The sequence below is a fragment of the Phascolarctos cinereus genome, unplaced genomic scaffold (assembly GCF_003287225.1).
Source record: "Phascolarctos cinereus isolate Bilbo 61053 unplaced genomic scaffold, phaCin_HiC Scaffold_726;HRSCAF=1367, whole genome shotgun sequence".
NCBI lineage: Eukaryota > Metazoa > Chordata > Mammalia > Diprotodontia > Phascolarctidae > Phascolarctos > Phascolarctos cinereus.
The window spans coordinates 47,775,777-47,798,387 of NW_027556098.1; the positions used below are offsets into that span (position 1 = coordinate 47,775,777).

At 37.8% G+C, this 22,611-nt stretch overlaps 1 protein-coding gene across 2 annotated transcripts in view; it reads right to left on the bottom strand.

The window, feature by feature from the left end:
• CHODL (chondrolectin) overlaps positions 1 to 22,611 on the bottom strand; it is a 162,311-nt gene that overhangs the window by 67,218 nt on the left and 72,482 nt on the right. For both annotated transcript variants that reach the window (XM_020996062.2, XM_020996064.2), the window contains exon 3: positions 7,160 to 7,215. In XM_020996062.2, the coding sequence (XP_020851721.1) occupies positions 7,160 to 7,215 (56 nt within the window). The remainder of the gene's footprint in view (positions 1 to 7,159; positions 7,216 to 22,611) is intronic.

Here is a 22,611-nt window from a genome sequence, read left to right on the forward strand (position 1 = left end):
CCTGCTCCATTCCATCTTTGATCTTTATTCTTCATTCACCCAAATTTAGGAAAGAGCAGACACAAAGAGATAAAATGAAAGTGTCCTGTCAAGTCTGAAAACAAATGACCAAAAAGTCACAGAGGTTATGCAACCACTGTTAACTCTAAAAATACCAAAGAGCTCACACAGTTTATCACAACCACAGTTAATTGTAAGAACTAAAATAAAATAAAAACAAAATTTAAAAACGGGGCCAACACCAGTCATAAGCAAAAAGATTTCTTTATTCCATCAGAGAAGGGAAACTAGACACATGTTCTGGGGCCTCCTCTAGAAGGAGACCTGTTTCAATAAATATAGCAATGGCTACACAGTGAGCTATAGCCCTGACAATGAAGGAAAACAGCAACAGTGAGATAAGTTTGGCCCATAGCAGGGCTTCATGACAGCAACATGGGTCCTGCAGGTGCATGTCCAAGTTGAGGGACAACCTGGTGCTGGTGTGAAACAGTTCTAGGATTTTGCTGTGACAGAGTTCATCCAGAGGGTGAGCATAAAGGATTGTTGTCATACAAAACTCAGGACACAACTTGCTTGCTGGGCCTTAGCTCTGGAAAACAGGGTATCTCCTAATAGTAAAAAGAGAAGGGTGGTCTTGGCATGGGGATCCAGACAGTCCACAGGCATAGGGTAGTCCAGGTGGGAAGATAATGTCGGCTGCTACCTCCCTCCCAACCCAGAAGGCTCATAGCCTTCTATCTCCCTAGAAAGCCAACAGGAAAGAGAAATATTTTATGTCTTTTGAATGCACACTCAGTTGCAACTCACTACTCATTAAGTGTTCAGGAGGATACTAGGAAACAGGATGCTCATAAAGGTTCTGAAGTAGGAAAGGAAGTCTCCATCATACACTTCCAGAAGCAAACTCACCAAGAGTCCACATGGATATTGTAGCAGACAGAGCATATTGTGAATGCCATAAGGACAGGGTCTTGGTTGGCTAATCCTGCCTCCCCCACACCCATTACAGAAAGAAAACAAATGCCAAATATTTACAGTCTAAATGGACAAATATTGGAGTGGATCTCTTTTTTGTTTGACATGTCAATATAGACATTGTGATCATATCTGAGTGTAGGAAATTAAAATGTCTGTGTGGAATTTTAAATTGAAAAATGTTGCCAAAGCCTATTTGCTTTAAGGCTCATGTCTAAGGAGCAGATTTAGTTAGTATCATATTTTATTCCATTAAATGTCCTTTAAATAAGATTGTGTACTTTCCTGTCTTCCTTCCTGCTCCAAATTATTAGAAATATTGGCCTTTAAAAGCCAGTGTTTGAGGTAGGATGTTCTGAAAACTGGGTGAATAGAAATCCAATAAATGGAAGATAGGGCCTCTTTCCCTCCCATTCTCAATTTTCTGGCCAGTCAGCATTAAAAAAAAGAAAAAAAGAAAAACAAAGCAAACTTGGATTCCTTCTTACCTCCACTCAATAAACCCTTATTCCTAACCTTTTGCTTAATTTTTCCTTTACAAATATGCTCACTATAAGAATTGCAAGGAAAATTGTATAATTAAAACCAACTGTTTAAGTGCTTAAATGTCTAATGTATCTTACAATCCTACTTGATGAACATGGTGATTTCTTCTGTGAATATCTGCATTCTAGACCTTATATAATCTAGTTTTCTTGTCACATATCCCTTCCCCTGAGGGTCTTATTTGGTGACTGGTTAATTTAATCAAAGGAACTAATAATGGATTCATCTCAAGTTCACTTCAAAAAACAGTCTCCAATGAGCAGCTGATGTGGGAATTTCAGGTAAAATATCATGCTGTTGGGGCAGCTAGGTGGTGTGGCAGATATAGCACTGGCCTTGAAGTCAAGAGTACCTGAGTTCAAATCTAGCCTCAGATCAAACACTTAACACTTACTAGCTGTGTGGCCCTGGGCAAGTCACTTAACCCCAATTGCCTAAAAAAAAAAAATCACACTGTTGGGGACAATAATTTGAGGTAGACGCAGGGCATGGAATATAATATTCTGGAGGGCAAAGGAGATAGGATTACAACCAAGAATCACCTACCCAGCAAAACTGAGTATAATCCTTCAAGGGAAAAAATGGTCATTCAGTGAAATAGAGGACTTTCAAGCATTCTTGACAAAAAGACCAGAGCTGAATAGAAAATTTGACTTTCAAATCAAGACTCAAGTGGAACATGAAGAAATAAACAGGAAAGAGAAATCATAAGAAACTTATTAAGGTTGAACTGTATACATTCCTGAATGAAAAGATGCTATTTATGACTCATGAAACCTTTGTCAGTATTAGGGTAGTAGGAGGGAAAAAATTATATGGATGGATAGATAGATAGATAGATAGATAGATAGATAGATAGATAGATAGATAGATAGATATGATAGAGGTAGAATGGGGTAAATTATCTCACAAAAAAGAGAAAAGAAAATGGAGGGGAAACAGAGGAAGATGAGAGGGAATGAGTGAATCTTATTCTCATAGGATTTGGCTTAAGGAGGGAATGACATACTCAATTGGGTATGGAAATCTGTCTTACCCTACAGGAAAATAGGGGGAAGGGCACAAGAGAGGAGGGGGATGATAGAGAGGAGGGCAGATTGGGAAAGGGGATAATCAGAAGCAAATACTTCTGAGGAGGGACAGGGTCAAAAGAAAGAATAGAATAAATGGGGGGGCAGGATAGGATTAAGGGAAATAGAGTTAGCATTTCACAACATGTCTACTATGGAAGTGTTTTGCATAGCTGCACATGTATAGCCTATACTGAGTTGCTTGCCTTTTCAATGAGGGTGGGTGGGGAAGGAGGAAGGGAAAGAATTTGGAACCCAAAGTTTTAAAAATACATGTTTAAAAAAAAGTTTTCACATGCAACTGGGAAATAAGAAATACAGGAAATGGGGTACAGAAATTTATCCTGCCCTACAGGAAAATAGAAGGGGAAGGGGATAAGAGAAAGGGGGCAGAGATAGAAAAGAGGGCAGACTAGGGGAAGAGGTATTCAGAATGCATACCATCTTGGGGTGGGGAGAGGGACAAGATGGGGTAAAAATTTGGAACTCAAAATCTTGTGGAAGTAAATGTTGAAAACTAAAAATAAATTTATGTAATTTTTAAAAATAAAAATATGTAGTAAAAAAAATAATTTGAGGTAGAGAAGCCCTTTTGTCCCACTCAAATCAGTGAAGGAGCTCATTGGAATTAAGCAGTATCTAAACTGATCACTTGTCAAAGACATCAAAGAGGAGATTTCTATTTAGATATAGGTAAGACAGGAAGACACTTGAAGTTCTTTATCACTCAGAGTTGCTGCATTTCTCTGATACTGTACCACATGGTTGCCTAATTACTCTTAGCAACAGGTCCACAGAATTCCACAGTCAACATAGGTAGATTTTTCCAAAATTCAGTTGCTGGGTTTTTGGCTTCCCGATGCATGTGAATTAAAGTCTGATCTTACGGGTCCAAATTAACTTATGGAAGAAAAAAGAACTCCCTGTCATGGAGTCTAATTAATGCACATGTCACTCTCCAACAAACAAATGTTTAGTAGCAGCCCAGCATGTACTGAATAAAATATGAATGCCTTATCCTGGAATTCTAAGCCCCTCACAATGTAGGTAAAATTTATTTGTAACCTGGCTTTCAAGCCCAGAGCATTTTGTATAATACCATTCCTTATTGATAGAGAAAATCATCATTTAACCCTGTAAGCCAGTGAGGGCAAGAACCTTAGAAAGCAGATATATTCTTCATTTCTCCTCTGAGAGAACATACATGGTTCCAGATTCTCTTCAGAAACAACTCCAGAGGAGAAAAAAACAAATATTACCCTGAACACATATAAAAGATCAACTTGCCTCCAAAGACTTTAAGAAATTTCCTCTTGGTTGAGATCAGGACCTAAGATAGCTCACTCCCAGTGGGAGAGTTAATGTAATCTTTGTATTTTTTATTATATTCTAATCTAATAACTTCTCTAATTTCTGATTTCTGTTTTCTTGGATACATTGATTTACTTACTATTCACAATTTGTGATGGTCTTTTTGTAATTAGTACTTGGTAGGAAAAAGTCAAGCCTGTGGATGTAAGCTGGAATTTACCTCTTTTCTCAAAGGGACAGTGACCAGGAAAATGGCTTGAAACTTTAAAAAAAATCATGCCCCTAAACCAGTGTATGGGGATAAATAAAGACAATTCTAGTCTAGTACCCTTATCTCTCAGAAGAAAACACAGCAGTCAGTCTCATGGCCCTTTCCCTGCTCTTCCTTAGAGTTTGATAAGCAATTCCAAAGATTTCAGTCAATCACCTCACTGCTATCACCTTTACTCTGAGTTCACCTTCCAGCTACACTATATATATCTTGTATGCATATGGTTGTTTGCATGTGTCCTCTCCCGCTAGAATGTGAGTTCCCAGAGGACAGAGACTGGTTTTGCCTTTCTTTATATGCCCACTACCTATAGCACAGTGCCTACAGGAAGAAGGAGGAGGAGGAGAAGAAATACCAGCTCAAACTGGCAGTTTGGGTCCCCGGATGGCAGCTACTACTACTCATAGATTGCTGTTCATCCTTCATTCTCAGAGAGGATCAATGACATCATGAGGCTGATGTCTTAACTTGCAAGTGAATTGGGTTTAAGTTTTAAGCGAGGCAGAGCTGTGCTAAGTCATCAGTGTCACTCTCTCCCTCAGAGTCACTGGAGTCCAGTGGCTAGACAAAGAGTTAAGATGACTGTCAATGACCCCACTAACCTAACTTAAAGTCATCCTAAGTGAATGAGTGTAGAACCAATACTGAATATTGGTGCAAAAATTTTAAATAAAGCACTAACAAGGAAATTACAGTAATAAATCACAAAGATCACACACTATGACCAAGCAGGTTTTATATCAGAAATGCAGAATTGGTTCAATATTATTAGGAAATATTAGGAAAACTATAATCATAATTGATCATATCAATAACAAAAAGAACAAATATTATATGATTATCTCAATAATTGACAAAATACAACACCTGTTCTAATTAAAAACACTAAAAAGCATAGCATTTATGGAGTCTTTCTTAAAATAAGTAGTATATATCTAAAACTAAGAGCAAGCATTATCTATAATGGTAATAAGCTAGAAACCTTCCCAGTAAGATCAGGGGTGAAACAAGGATGTCCGTTATCATCACTATTATTCAATATTTTATTAGAATTGGTAGTTATACTTTTTGTGATGGAAAAAAATGGAATTTAAGAAGATGCCCATCAATTGGGGAATGGCTAAACAAGATGTGGTATATGATTGTCATGGAATACTATCATGTGCTACAAGAAATAAGCAGAATAGTTTCAGAAAAACCTGGAAAGACTTATATAAACTGGTATAAAGTGAAGTGAGCAAAATGAAGAGAACATTGTATACAGTAACAGCAATATTGTAATGATGATCAACTGTGGAAGACTTAAGCTACTCTAATCAAGACAATGATCAAGATAATGCCAAAGGACTCATGATGAAAAATGCTATCCATCTCCAGAGAGAGAATTGTGAAGTCTGAGTACAGATTGAAGTATAATTTTTTTTCACTTTCTTTATTTCTCTTTCTTTCATTTTACAGTGTGGCTGATATGGAAATGTTTTGCATGATTTTGTATAATTGATATCATATTGCTGACCTCAATGGGTAGGGAAGGAGTCAGAGGGAGGGGGAGAAATTGGACATCAAACATTTTTTAAAAGGAATGTCAAAAATAAATAATAAATTCATTTGAAAAAGGAAAAGAAATGCTAGCTGTAACAATAAGACAAGAAAAAGACATTGAAGGAATAAAAAGAGGAAACGAGAAAACAAAACTATTACTCATTTTGCAGATGTTAAGATACCATATTTAAGAGAACTCTAGAGAATCAACTAAAAAACTAGTTGAAACAACAACTCTAGCAAAGTTACAGGATATAAAATAAACAAGTAAATCTTAGCATTTCTATATATTATCAAAGAAAAAAAAGACCTAGTAGGAAGAAAGAAAAATTCCACTTAAAATTACTGCAGATCCAGAAAGATCTGATAGTCTGAATGTAGCTTGAAGCATACTATTTCTACTTCCTCTATTTTTTTCATGATTTTTTTTTCCTTTTGCAAACTGTTTCTTCTTTCACAACCTGACTAACATGGAAATAGGTTTTACATGATTGTAAATCATGATTTACATGATTTTACATATATAGCCTACATCAAATTGCTTTCCATCATAGGGAGGGAGGAGGGAAGAGAGGAAGGGAGAAAATTTGTAACTCAGAATTTTGTAAAAGTATTTATGTTAAAATTTGTCTTTATATGTAATCAGAAAAAATAAAATACTATTAAAAAATAACTGCAGCCATTATAAAATATTTGGGAGTCCATCTATCAAAACAAACTCAAAATCTGTATGAACACAATTACAAAACAATTTTTACACAAATAAAGACAGATCTAAACAACTGGAGAAATATTACTTGTGGGTAGGCTAAGCCAATAGAATAAAAAATGAAAATCCTATCTAAATTAATTTACTTATTCAGTGCCATGCCAAACTACCAAAGAATTATTTTAAAGAGCTAGGGAAAAAAATGTTTTAATTCATCTGGAAGAACAAAAGGTCAAGAATATCAAGGGAATCAATGAAAAAAAAATAGTGGTAATACCAGATTTCAAACTATATTACAAAGCAGTAATCAAAACATTGGCATTGGCTAAGAAATAGGATGATGGATTAGTGCAATAGATCAGGTACACAATATAGAATGGTAAATGACCATAGTAAGCTAATGTTTGACACTCAAAGATCCAATCTTTGGGAGTTAGAACTCACCATTAGACAAAAATGTCTAGGAAACTTGAAGTCATTTGATTGAAACTAGGCATAATTTTCCTCTCTAAAATGAGCTGGAGAAGGAAATGGCAAACCACTCCAGTATCCTTGCCAAGAAAACCCCAAATGGAGTCACAAAGAGTGAGATATGACTGAAACAACTGAACAACTAAACAAGATAAAGATCAACATCTCACACTATATACCAAGATAAAGTAAAAATGGGTACATGATTTAAAAATAAAAGGTGATTTCATAAGAAAATTAAGGGAGCATAGAAAAATTTACCTGTCAGATCTATAGATGAGAGAAGAGTTTCTGACCAAACAAGACAGAGAGGATCCCTGGAAATAAAATGGATAATTTTGATTACATAAAATTAAAAAGTGTTTGCACAAACAAAACCAACATAGCCAAAATTAGAAGATAAGCAGGAAACTGGGGGAGGAGAAAGGGCATACTAGATTTTACAAGTTTCTCCAATAAAAGCCTCATTTTTTCAACAATACAGGGAACCAAGCTAAACTTATAAAAAATAAGAGCCATTCCCCAATTGATCAATGGTCAAATAGGCAGTTTTCAAAAGAAGAAATCAAAGCTATCTACAATCACATGAAAAAATGCCCTAAATTACTATTGATTAGAGAAATGCAAATTAAGATAACTGAGGTACAACTTCACATCTATCAGATGAGCTAATGTGACAGAAAAGGAAAATGACAAATGATGGAGGGGATATGGAAAAATAGGTGCACTAATGGTTGGTGGGGCTGTGAAGTGGTCCAACCATTCTGGAGAACAATTTGGAACTATGCCCAAAGGGCTATAAAACTCTGCCTGTTCTTTGACTTAGCAATACCACTAGGTCTATATCCCAAAGAGAGAATAAAAACAAAAGAAAATAACATATATACAAAAATGTTTATAGCAACTCTTTCTGTGGTAACAAAGAATTAGACGTTGAGGAGATCCTCATCAATTGGGGAATGGCTGAACAAGTTATGGTACATGATTGTGATGGAATGATGTAAGAAATGACAAGCAAGATCATTTCAGAAAAATCTGAGAAGTCACTTATATGAACTGATGCAAAGTGAAGTGAGCAGAATCAAGGAACAAGGTACACAGTAACAGTAATTGATTGTAAATCAATCATCTGTGAAAGACTTAACTACTCTAATCAATACAATGATCCAAGGCAATTCCAAAGGATTCATGATGAAAAATGCTGGCCATCTCCAGAGAGAACAGATGAACTCTGAGTACATATTGAAGTTTACTTTTTTCACTTTCTTTATCTTTCTTGCCTTTTTCTTTTGCAACATGGCTAATATGGAAATATGTTCAGTGTGACTTCACATGTATAATTAATGCTATATTGCTTTCCTTCTCAATGGGTATAGGAGGGGTGGGAAGGAGGGAGAGAATTTGGAACTCAAAATTTAAAAAAAAACCAGTATTTAAAAAGAATGAATGGTGAGTTAAGATGAAAGCTAAAATAAAATTTATCCAAGGCTTCATTGATTAGGTACTGCTGTCAAGCACTGAATCAATGACCCAGAGTTAATTACAATTTTATTATTACACTTCAAGCACAGGCTCCACTGATTTATACAAGTCATTGGGCCTAAACAATCAGTTTCAGTAACCTTATAAAGAATATGAATACATTAGCAGCATAGAAAAATAGAATAGAAACAGAAAGTGGGAAGGAAAGATAAGGCCATACATATTTGGAAGCAAGTAACATGGTAGAAGATAAAGACACCTGCCAGCTGATCAAAATTAGAGCTGTAGCTTATTTCCCAGCCTTGATTCTGTAGGTTTTGTGACCTTCTAGCTTCCAGGAACAATATCTGGAAACTCAAAACAGAGTCTTAAGGAATGTCTTCTTATTATTACAGTGGTAGCAAAAAGCGTGAACCAGAGCTTCTTTTCCATCCCTGTTTTTCTCTTTTCACAGTGCCAGCAAGAAGCCTAAGACAGAAATTATTTTGTTACATAATGTTGTAGTCATTGTATAAATTGTTACCCTGGTTTTTCTCACTTCACTCTGCCTCATTTCAACCCTCCCAGGTTCCTCATGAAAAGTTAATGCCTCATCTTCCTCAGTAGTCCAGAGACATTTCTGGAATTGGGTATATGGACAAATGTGCCAAATGAAACTCAGTTGATTGATTTCACTGGACAAGGAGATACATCAGTTTAAAACTTTTAAAAGGTGAATGATCATCTATTCTTCCTCTTGTCATCTCTCTCTCTCTCTCTCTCTCTCTCTCTCTCTCTCTCTCTCTCTCTCTCCTCTCTCTCTCTTCTCTCTCTCTTTCTCCAGTGTAGGTGAGTAAAGCAAAAGCCTCAGGCATATCTTCCCCCACCCTGGCAGAAATGATGACTCTACCACCCCTAGCACTAGAACACATGTACTGGTGCTAAGGAGTCTCTGGCCACCTCTTTTGCTTTTCATCTCTCTCTCTCTCTCTCTCTCTCTCTCTCTCTCTCTCCTCTCTCTCTCTCTCTCTTTCCCTCTCTCTCTCTCTCTCTCTCTCTCTCTCTCTCTCTCTCCTCACTCTCTCTCTCTCTCTCTCTCTCTCCAAACATATGTAAGCATTTCTGAGCTAGACATTCCTAGCCCTGGTAGCTACTTTGTGAATTCAATACAAAAGCTCTTGGGTCACTAAGTCAGAGGTGACTATCAGCAGGAAAAACTCCTGCTTCAGAAGAGATGAGCACTGAAAGGAGAAACCTAAGCATGGAGTTGCCTGAGACTATCTGAGTGGCTGTCCCCAACCTCATCAATGAGGTAGACCAGCCAGGGGCAGAAACGCCCTGACCTGTAGCACAGGCATCATGTAGCAAAGACCCAATAAAGATGAAAAGTGCCTATCCCAATAGTTAGAGGCATCACTGGGCCTGTGGTAGAGGTACAGCACCAAGGTCCCAGCATAGGGTTCAAGTCTCAGCAGTGGAAACATTCCTGCACATGGGCAGAATCCATGTAAGCACCCAGACACTGGCATAGAAGGGCAATACTTAGAAGCTTGTGAGGAGAGACAGATATAAGACCCTTGTATATATCACTGCTAAGCTTCAGTAGAGAAGCAAGGGTTAGACCCCAGTTTTGATAGGGCTAGATAAAGAGTGACAGTGCTCTTGCCTTGACCCTGGGTAGGGAGGCAGGGGAAGTGGCAGGACCCATGAGAACACTACCGCTCTAGCATAAGTGAACACTGCTAGGCCCTAAGAAAAGGCTCATTACTTGGCTCTGTACAGAGGGCAGCACTAAGGACTGACATAAAGGGGCAACACTGAGGCACCAGGTGGGCACAGTGGGGCAGTAACAGCTATCATGGTGGTGCTTCTAGCCCAGGGGAGCATCACTCACACTCATCATGGTTCTGAGATCCTACTCAGCATCTGTATATAGGACCTATTTGATTTTCCTAGTCCCTCTTTCTTTCCTTTTTGCCTTTTGATATTCTTTCTACTTTCTTGTGATTCACTTTATGTTGTGAAAAAGATGAAATTTTCATCACAGATCAAGTTGGACTTTAACCATATTTGTTTTGTGGTGTAAATATTTATAAAATTCAGAAATCTTGTTGATTCTTGAGTTGCAGGCTTTTATAATTTTGGCACACAGAATAAAAAAAACATCAAAAGAAACACATACATACATACACACATACACCCGGTATGGTGAGCTAGGATTGGCAATATCTCTGCCTTATTATATACTTCTCTATTCCTATCTTCTGTGGAAAATACCTCAGAAATAGAAAAGATATTAAACTTTTATGTCTGGCCTAGCCTGTGTATGTATATGTATGTGTGTGTGCATGTGTGTGTAAGCAAGAGTAACACTATCAGTTTCCACTTCATCCCAACCGAACCTATGATTCACATTATGCATATTTGTGAAATGTAATTCACATTTAAATATTAATAAACATATTAAATTAATAATTATAATTATTAATAAATATGTTAAACTAATAATATAAATATTTGAATAAATGTAAATTCACATTTATTTATACATGTACTTGTGAGCAAGAAAGTTTGTAGATTCACAGTTTGTGGATTCAAATATCTGCACTTACATCTGATTTAGCCTATAGTAGGATAACTTTTTGTCAGAGGGAGAGTAGGTTATAGGACCATCTCCACAACGTAAAGTCCATCCTAACCCTGGGAAAAGAGAAGCGCCAGTCTCTGAGCTGCTGATGATCTAATTGTCAAGAGATGAACATCATTGTCCTGGAACATCACAGAATTGGTACTAGTAGAATCCGTAAAAAAAAAAAAGAAAGAAAAAAAGAAAAACCTGTCGATTCTTCACAATGAAAAGATAAGTGATGTTTATAATAAATGGAAGGCTCCACATGCCTGAATAAATGTTTATTGAATTGAAATTAATTGCTAGCCCCAGTGGTGGAACAATATCCTCACCCCATACTCCATGCAAGTTAGGCTAGTTTCTCTATAAAATATAGTAAAAGCATCCTTATGACTTGATTGGCTCAGAGAACATGATTGGTTCAGGCTGTTGCTGCTGGTTGCCAGAGTACAAAATACTTACAAAAAACTCAAGACATTCTCTAATGTGGAACACATTGGACAATTTAGACAAGAGAGTTTCAATCAGCTGAACCACCTCAGGGTGTCTTCAACTCATATCCTTGTGGAATATATTTCTTCTGTTATAGCTAAATAAAATTTCCTTTCATTGACTATTGAATGATATATGAGGGTCTCATTTCATTTAATAAGAAACTGAAACTAGAAGAGGACTGGTCTGAGCCAAGCCTAAACCAGAACAATTGGCATAGTCATACAGGATTGGGATGGAATAATTTGATTCAAGTAGGGGAAGGGCATTGCTGAGAAAAGTGAGCCTGGGTTGGTCGCCATATTTCTGGTCATGCCTCTAGAAAAGGTGATTGATAACCTCAAGAAATCCAGCCCACTCTCATCCCTGGGAGATTGGAAAGATTAAACAAATTAAACTATCTGTGGCCATTCAACAGTGATAGACTAATGTGAATATGCTCTGCTTCCTTAAGAACTTTACCTTTAGAGGAAATTCTAGTTTAAGCCCACCCACTTCAGATTGTCCATGGGCCTTCCAGCCTGGTAATTTAAGATTCCTCTAAGTTCTACTAGGAGATCTCCTCAGACATTAATTTAACTTCAAAGCAGTCAAGATAGATTGAATTTTGGAGGATTGAAAGTGATTTTTCCCCCAGCAGGAAAAAAACAAATATAAGAATGTGGTGTTCCTGGTCCTGTCTGTGACCCTGATGCCTTTGTTTTGCTAATGGTTATAACCTAACTGGAGGAGTAGAGGTAGTTATAGGTAGGAGAAACCTACTAAAAGAAGGCTCCTCCCAGATTTAAGGAAGTTGGGTTTTTTGGACACAAAGAGGAAAAGAACTGTTTGCTTTTGAATGGCTTTTTAGAAATGACAAAGCAGTTAAAGAAGTCCTATAATTTTTATATGGACATAACCAGACAATTGAGGGGTGACACAAGAAAGACACAACAACTAAGGCAGATCCATGGAATTAAAGTTTTAAGGGTTAGAGGAGTGGGGAGAGCAGGGTTTGGTCATTTGAGAGAACAACTAGAATTGTACCATGTGAACTTTGTTGAGATTCCTTAGTGCAAGTCATTGAGGAGGCACTTAAAAGCTTACTTCTCTCCTGGAGCCAAGGGACTTTTCTGAAATTAGGGATAGGTACAAATAGACCAATTGCATCTGAGTTGATTTGGTGAGGAAGATGAATGCATTTTTTTTTTTTGCTTTTTGATGAGGCAGTTAGGGTTAAGTGACTCGCTAGTAAGTGTCAAGTGTCTGAGGCTGAAATGCATTTATTTTTTAGAAGTCTTCACTTTCACTCCCAAATTGTGAATTCTGAATTATAAATTTCTCTCTGAAAATTCCAGGGAGGGGACCCTGTAGAACCCAGACCCCAGGCATTCTGCCCCTACCCAGAAGAAATGAGTACTGCTTCCACATGGAAGATAGAATAAGTATTGGCCTGGAGGAGTTTCTCATTTTGTTGCTTTTTGTTTTGTTCTGTGTCTTTCCCTAAGCATAGGTAGAGGATGCTGAGCTGGATATTACTTGTCTTGGTTCTTGTCTAGTCTACCACAGTATAGAGACAGGAGATACATTTAATGAACTGGAAAAATCAAATATATTAATAAGTGTATCTTGAATTGGTTGTCCACCCTGGTGGTAGAAGTAATATCCTAACCCCTTGAAGTTTCAAATGTCAGGACCTCTGGGTCCTTCAGGGGAAACCTACTGTCATCAGAAGAAATTTCCTACGTATAGTATATGACCAAAGACAGAAAAGGCAACCCAAGATCTGGCCTAATCAGCCATACTCTTTTGTAGTTGTCTAAATCATCTCACATGATGATCGCTGACCTAATCAACTAGGGTAGACCAGCCAAGGGCAGTGACATTCAGGCCTGAGGCACCTGTCCTAGCAGAGAAGAGCAAAGTTAGACCCCAGCAGTAGCAGCACCAGCCAGGGGCAGGAAGACAGTGCAGCACAAGGTCAAAGGTATGCCTAGACACAAAAGGACAACATTTATCCCAGCATAGGGGAACATATCCCAACATATGTACATCTAAGCATAGGGAAAGAGTCAAGTTGCAACAGTGGAAGGAAGAAGAATGTGTACAATGGAGTCAGGCCCCAACAGTGGAAAGTGCAAGAGCTCTCAGGCCTACAACAACACCCTCCCCAGCTTAAGAGAGCAATGCTTGACCCAGCATAGGACAGCAAGAGCTCAGACCTCAACAGTGTCTTCCCTCAGTACAGGGAGATAGTGGAAGCACACAACACAGAGCTCAGGCCCTGGCACACGGGGGTTGCAGTTGATCCTAGAAGAATGAGTAATAGCAGGATGGGCCCCAGAAGCAGAGGCCTACATAGGTCAAAATGAACCCAGCAACAGTGGCCAGATGGCCGTGGGCAGAGACGTGGGCTCCGGTACCAATGGTTTAAGGGCACTGGGCAGAGATGTGGGCCCCAACAGGAGAAGACAGCAGCAGACAGTAGCAGAGAACAGAGATATCCACAACAGTAGATTATATAGCAGCAAACATCAGAGAGGTTCCCTGAAGCATTAGCAGCCCAGTGGTAGAAGGGTGAGCACTGGGTATGAACAGTGGCAAAAGTCACAAACACTGTCCATGAACTGCCCTCTTGGGTTGAGTAAGCACACACATATTTACATCTCTTACATGGTTCTTCTATTGAGTTGAGAAAATTATTCACTAACAGAAACTTTAGTTTCTGACCTGAAGCTTGGAGGAGCCCAGATAACTCCAGATGCTTCTGCTCCAAGACAATCATTCCATTTCCTAGAGGAAGGAGGCTATGCATGGCAAAATCTCTTCCCAACCCACTCTACTGCCCCCCAAAAAAGAAAAAAGATCTATTTTGCTGTTCTCTGGTCTGTCTTTTCCAAGTTCAAGAGAATATGTGAGTTGATCTGATTGCTTTCATAGACCTCAGACAATGGTAGCTTCTCCAACAAGGGTTTGTCCCCTTGAATCCCAGTTGGCCAATTGGCAAAGTTCTGTTTTGAGAATTGTTTATTTCTTTTTATTAATTTTTATTAATTCAGGGCTCAGGGCCATTCCCCCTAAAACTTTTGGTTAACTACAAACTTATTTTCTGATAATATTAACCTCACCTGACCAAAACCTGACTCCTGGAACAACAATATTAAGGGAAGACTTTTAACATTTCATTGATAAAAGCCAAAGGAGAGTTTGAGCTCCCCAAAGTGCTTTAATTATTTGTTTGCTCCCCTGGCTAATTATATAAGGAAGGATTTCCCAGAGGCCAGTGTCCATGATTACCTTGGTGATAAGTAAATCTTCCCTGTCCCAATCAGCCTATTTGTGAACCCTCTAAAACTAGTTTAATCTGTAACATGACCTAGGTTAGCTATAGAATGTATTTTAACTAGATTTATTTATCTATGAGATTATGACTCTGTTCAAATTTGTTCACTTTTATGACATTGAAGGAAGCATAGGATTATGAATGTTTTTTTCTTTAACTTTTCTGGCCTAAGAGAAATGTACAAGATTATAATATGTAAAAGAGTTATTTCTCTGTCACTCTGATGTCAGTTTATCTAGAAGAGGCCTTGTTAGAATCTTAATCTTGGTTCAAATTTATTTTTCTGTCTGAAATATGAGCTCTGCTTAAGAATAATAATAAAACCTAAGTTTTTATTACCTCTATAATTTCTGTGTTGGGTAGATACATTCCTGAAGCAGAAAGGAGATATTTCTCCCATAATACTTCCTTGAGTCACTTCGGTAAGATGCCAGTGGATATGCCCATACTACAGGGTGAGGTGTCCCTTAGAACCATGCTCTTTAATCTTGTCAGGTTGACTGGGGGAACTCATCAAATTTATTTAGGACTGCCATGATCAAACCACTTGCATTAATATTTTCTAGAGTTTTTCCCAGAATTGAAGTCAAACTTATTAGTCTTCAGCTTGAAGATTCTACTATCTTCCTATTTTTGAAAATTGAAACATTTTTCTTTTTCTAGTCCTTCAAGACCTTCCCCACTCCAGATGCCACTTTAACTAGAAGAAGGTTTGAGTGGCTGAATTCTTTTTAGGCAGATGCCACTCTGTACCCTGACATTTTGGGGTTCTCAGCAACCCCAGACTGCATCAGGAAGATTAGAACAGTAATATCTAATAGGATTTGAAACCCAAGATAATTAAGGAGAAATTAAGAGAGCACTGTTAAAATAAAAACCCTGCTAAACTGCTAAAATGGAAGAAACCCCAAGTCCAAAAGGGGAACCTGGAATGAACCAGAGTCTCATCACAGTTTACAAAGATTATTATAACTACACTTAATGCCTGAGAAGAAGCTTGCAAGCTAGAATAGTGAGAAAATATTTTCATCTGCTCAAAAAGAAGTGGGAAAGGATGAGGTATTTATGCATATTTCAGGTATTTAGGACTTTTTGAGGTACTTGTGGCTAAGTCAGGCTTAAGGGAGAAACAATAAATTGGGAAGTCAGGAAGAAGTGAGGGGTCTATGGAGAAGACATATATATATATATATATATATATATATATATATATATATATATATATATATATATATATATATATATGAAGATATCAATAAATAAAATAAAACAGAAAGTGGCAAGGTTTATTGTAATGCTAATAGCTCAGGCTAGATTCCTAGTGAATCTGAAACTTAATGGAGGTGAGATTGATACTTATATATATATATATATATATATATATATAAAGGACAGTGAAATAATCTGGATGGGATCAAGAAATGGTAAGTAGCCTGTGAAAGAACAATCGAGTATTTAGGTGGGCTGGGGTGGGCCAGATGTCTTGAGTGAGACACCAGTGATCTGGGCTGCTGAAATGTAGGGGAAAATTCAGGGACTGGCTTGCTTTCAAAGACATGGTCTTTTCCTTTTAGGGGTCCAGGTCCCATAATCCCATCTTTCCCATTCTCAGGATTAGAGAAAACAGAAGCAAAATAAGAGTTGAAGGGTTCTTTCTTATTCCCATTGTCCTTTATCACCAACCCCTCCATGCCAAACTTTTCTTAGATCTCAAATCCTAGAGATCATTTAGTCCAACCCCTTCATTTTATTTATGAGGAAATTGAGGCTTAGAGAGGTTGTGACTTGTCCAAAGTCATATAGCTTTATAATGAAGGAGGTAGGATTTGAACCCATTTTCATGTCTCAAAGGCCCACACTCCTATTCCACCCTGACTCTTCTTTTCCCCAACATATTTAATAAAACCTTTTGTTATCCTTAGCATTCCTAATCAGACAGCTCATTCTGAGCTTAAGCACCCCTAAATCTATTGTTAAAGCACAATGCCACCTTTTTGTAGTCATCTTTCTTTAAGAGTTATTGCTAATGTCTTCTCTATCTGCATTTGTTCCCCTTTCAAATGTAATCTCCCTGAAAGTAGGGATTGTTTCATTCTTTGCACCTGTATTTCTAGTGCCAGGTACAGTGCCAACACTGTAGATCAGAGCTACACAACTTGGCAGTAGGTAAGGGCCAAAATTAAAACAGGCTAAACCTTCAGGCCACAGATAGGTCAGACTAGAGACAGACTGAAGAGGGTTGGTTGCGTCACGTGACAAACAAGAGAGTGTGCAATGGCAACCCTACATTTTTTACGTGCCACCAGAAATCCCTTGGCAGGCTATATGTTGTACAGGCCTGGAACAGCTGCTTAATAAATTTTTATAGATTGATTGATACGTATCTTTTTAAAAATCTAAGTTGGTTTTATAACTTTCCATATCAATTGCCTTAGACAATGCTCCCATTTCTTCCTCACTGGCATAGTTTGGGTTTTCATCTTTATAATTTCATTTGTAAGAATTTCCTATGTCATTTAGATTAACTTCTTCAGAGGAATTTTTAGTTCATGGAATCCTATTTATCCTTGTTCTGAACCTTTAAAAATTGACTTTTCCCAAAAGTAGGAACCATATCTGACAGACTATGCCTGGCTTTCCCCTCCTCTAGCATAAATTTTGTTCCTCCATATAAGTTGTTAAATAATGTTTTATGTTATATACACACCTTTAGCAAAAAATTACAAGTCTTAATTGACTAGGTAGTAGCATAAAGGACAATATTAGAGAAGATTGTAAAGTAATAGATTCCATGCCTTCTGATCATGGCCTAGGTATTTATTGGATTTTCATTTCTTTCTTAGTCATAATGTTAGACATACTACCTTGAGATTGAATTCTTGGCATCATTTATAGATGGTATCAAAGTGCCTTAATTAAAGCCCTCCTACAGATACAGATTTCCTTGCCATCTGGAGGGCAAGATCAGCTTGGAGACTTTTAGTTTAATTGTTGGGAGAGGAGGGTATATTGGCCTCAATGCAGTTTTGGCAACCTCAATCTATGTTCTATCTGGGACCAGCCTCTGTAAGGATTACAGTCAGTAAAAAGAGCTATCAGGAAAAGTGCTGATACCTAAGTAACTAAAACCAGAAACCACTTAATTAATACACAGATCTAATGTATTTAGTAATTAAAATTTTATGTCTTTAGTAATGTACAGTAGAAACACATGGAAAATATCTGCAAGCATTTAATCTATTGTCCTTTTAAGAACTGAATTGAAAAGAGAATTGAAAAGGTTTTCCCCTCCTTATTAAACATTAATCAAGACTGTAGTCAGTGGAAATGATAATGTAGTTGTTATTCCTCACTAGTTAACTGCTAATCTTGAGCTTTTGTATTTTTCTTTAAGAGACAACTCTTTAAAAAAATAAAAACAAAAAAAAATAAATAAAAGACAACTCCTTCAACACAGAAAATCTGTATGTGTAGACCTGTGTATCTAACAATATGATTTTTTTATTTAACAAGAAAGTATTCCTTATGTAACTTATGCTGACAAAAATACACACAGAAAAAAATATTTTCATCAGTTATCTTTGATATCTAAAGGCATGATATCTAAACTATATAGTTAATTGATACAAATACATAAGAATAAGATCTATTGCCCATTAGATAAGTAGTCAAAGAATATTGTTCAAAGGAAAAATCTTTGTTCAGGCTTTTACCCTGATTAATGAGGCAAAACTCAAGACAAAGAGAATTAAAAAGAGTTTATTAAAATACACTAAGATAAGAGCATGCTGACAGGCTAATCACTGGAAATCAGCAAGGGATTCAAGATGGAGCCAACATTTATTGATAACTTTCATAACAAGATAAAGACAATTCAGATAGGTCCACATCAGTAAAAGGGGATGAGTCATTGCATATCAGCACCACCCCAATTGTTGGCATGAGGGGTAACAGGTACTGCTACATGATATTTAACAGGTAGGGGTGCAAACATCACTGGTGGGTTATGTGACCAACAGCAAGTAATGCAAAAGCTGCAGACCAGGTGATGTCTCCCCCCAATAATATAAACAGGCAGTTTTCAAATAAGAAAATACAAATTATTAACAACTACATGAATGAATGCTCCAGATCACTAATGATAAAAGAAATACAAATTAAAACAGTTCCACTGTTGAAGTCTAGGGGTGCTGAGACCCCAAAATTCAAGGACAAGTAACGCAGGTCCTGCTTCAAATGAATTTGACCCAAGCTTTCGGTCACAGACAAGATTTATTAGAACACCAGTCAGGGTCCTCAAGATTGTAAGAATCCTTACTATTAGGCCAGACTGAATCTAAGAGCTTTAATGGAGGCAAGATAGGTCTTTTATACAGAAGACTGTGGGTCTACATGGAATGAAGGGTGGGAAGTGGTGGGGTGACTGGGAGTTAACAGACAATGAAGAGCTGGGCTAGGTTAGAGGTAACAGAGAATTGGAGTTTTGGGCAAAGGCCAGTTGAGAGGAATTCTGGGATGGGGTCTATGCCTCAGGTGAAAACCAGAGACTTGGCCATGTGGGAAAGTTCAAGGAAAGTTGGGGGGAGTTGTTCTCAGGGCCCAAACCCCATCACCACCTCTCATGTTTACCCCTCAATGCCTCAGTTGCTTCGTCTATAAAAGATGAGGAGGTTGAACTAAATGGACACAGGACTCTCTAACAACTTACAACACTGAGTTTATATGCTGTGGGCATAGGGGCAATTATGTGGGTTCAAGCAGGTTCAATTTGGCATCAAGAAGACCTGAGTTTGAATCCTCCTGTGCACACTTACTAGTCAGATGACCTTAGGCAAATCACTTAGCCTATCTCAGCCTTAGTTTATTCATCTGTAAAATGGGGGATAACAATAGCATCTACTACACAGAGTGGTGGTAAGGATCAAATGAGAAAACATATGTTAAACATTTTGTAAGCCTTAAAGTGCTACATAAATATTAGTTATTATTAGGGAAGTAAGGAGGGGTTGAAGGAAAAAGAGTTGGTGTGCAAGACAACTAGTTATTTCTTCTTGGCTGGCCTTCACCCTTATGCAGGTGGTGCCACTGTTCACAGCTCCTTCTTTCAGGCATAGCTTTTACTTTAGTCAAAGCCTTCAGTTCTACCCCTTAGGGAGACTTTTCTTTTCTTTAATTTTTTTCTTGGTGGGGAGGAGACGGTAAGTTTAAACCTTCTCCAGACAATTAAAGGCTGATGATTATAAGCTCATTTACCACACATTATCCAATCTAGGACTGCTGTTAGCTCTATTCTGCCTAGAATTTAATCAAAATTTTGCCAGGGAGTGCCTCCCAGTTTATTACTCTATTCCCACATCTTCCCCAACATTTATCATTTTCCAGTTTTGTCATGTTGGCCAATCTGATAGGTGTTGTGGTTTACGGGTTCAGGGATGCTGGGACCCCAATATCACAATACGGGGGTCCTGTCTAAAAGAATTCAACCCAGGCCTTCTTTCAGCCAAAGACCAGGTTTATTAGAACATCCATCATATTGGGCAGACTCTTAAGGAGTATTAACATTAGTGAATGGGATGTCCCAGTGAAGACTCCTCAGTGTAATTAAGGTTTGCAATAAGGCTGAGTGGGAGGAGGGGTCCCATGAAAACTTAGAAGAATAAATAGAAATTGTATTAGACTCAAGGCAGGCATAGCAGCCTGACAGGCCTAAGTTTCAGTTTACTAGAAATCACCTGATTTACAGGAATTCAACCCCAAGTACCCTCCCCCTCATATGCCATTGTTAAGTAGTTAAAGTTTGCCAAGCCTGAAACTCCTGAAGAAGCCTCCCCTGTATTTTGTTGATGCACCTATTGCTATATTTCGGTCATGGTGACCTGGCTACAGCATCTAGCTTGACTGCACATCTTTAATTGCTTCTTTGGTATTACTTCAACAAACTTAAGAAATATAGATATGTATATTGTGTGCATTGTTTTGTTTTCAGTTTCTATGGTACATTGAGAATGTGAGACAAATATTGGCCAATTGGTGGGAGGCAGGAATTTGCCCATTAGGGCTATTTAATCAGGTCCTTTGCTTCTGTCTGTGTCTCCTTTCATCAGAGCATTCTGGTGGAGGGTCACCCAAATCTCGAGGTTTGAGATAATAATAATAAATTAACTTTCTGTTTCTCCTTGGATACCTCTGTGTGTTTTTTTTTTTAATTTGAGTGGCATCCCATACATTAGTAAGCCCAGCAGTGGCTAGATTATAAGAATCTGAGAATTGGCTAGATTATAAGAATCTGAGAAGTGGCTAGATTATAAGAATCTGAGCAGTGGCTAGATTTTAAGAATCCCAGAATCTTAATGGCAACAAGATGGACCTTATATGCAGAAAGCCTATGGTAGGGATCTAGCAGTGGCCAAGTAGTCCATGAGGTAATAGAATTACCAAGGGTGGGAAGTGGCCTGGGGCCTTAGGGAGGCAAGACAATGGAGGGGAGATTGGGTGTAGCCACAATGAAAGTCCAGTTGATGGGATTATAGCCTCAGGGGAGCCAGAGATTTGGCCTTGTGGGAAAATCCAGGGTTTTTTCTTTCTGGGGCCCAGATCCCAACCCCATCATTGTGAGGTGGTACCTCAGAGTTGTTTTGATTTGCATTTCTCTAGTTAACAGTGATTTAGAGCATTTTTTCATGTGATTATAGATGACTTTAATTTCTTCATCTGAAAACCACCTGTTCCTTTGACTGTTTATCAATTGGGGAATGACTTGTATTCTTATAAATTTGACTTAATTCTCTATATATTTTAGAAATGAGGCCCTTATCAGAGACACTGGTTGTGAAAATTCTTTCCCAGTTTTCTGCTTCCCTTCTAATCTGGCTATTTGTCTCCCTACAAATCACCTCTACAAAGACCACATATCCTACATGGACAACATAGCACATACCACATCCCTTACAATAACCAAAAAAAAATTATAAAATACAGTGGGAAAACAGGCAGTCTAAGGAGCTGAGAGTGGAGATGTGAATTGTTGCTACTGCTGTTTCTGTTGTTTAATCATTTTTCAGTCATATTTGACTCTTTGTGACCCCTTTCGGGTTGTTCTTGGCAAAGACACTGGAGTGGTTTGCCATTTCCTTCTCCACTTCATTTTACAGATAAGGAAACTAAGGCAAACAGGGTTAAGTGACTTGCCCAGGGTCACACAACTAGTAAGTGACACTAGATTTTAACTCAGGAAGATAACTCTCCCTGATCACAGGTCTAAGCGCCCTATACACTGTGCCACCAGATGTAAATTAGTAAAATGTTTTTAGAAAACGTTTTGGAAGTATACTAAAAATGTCACAAGATCCTATCTATCCTTGGATCCAGCAGTATTATTATTCAAATACCACAAGAAAGTAAAAGAAAGATCTCATATATTTAAAAAGCATATCTAGCCTCTCATTATAGACTTAAAGAACTGAAAGGAAGTGGGGAGGAATTGTGTTATATGACATATATGTATATAATGTATTGATTATGTGTTATATTTAACTATATATGGATATAATGGAATATTTTGAGACATAATAAATGATGAACATGAAGAATTCATAAGAACTTGGGACCACTTGTATGAACTGATGCAGAACCAAAAACTGAGAACCAAGAGAATAAGTTCCATAATGATCACAACAATGGAAGTGTAGACTTAATAATCTCAAGAATTCTTTATTCCCCTCATGCTGACAAGTTGGATCCACAGAGAGCTGGCTAGCTATAGCTTCCCCTCAGGGTTCTAGGGGTACTGAGGGGTTGAAGTGTTTAATG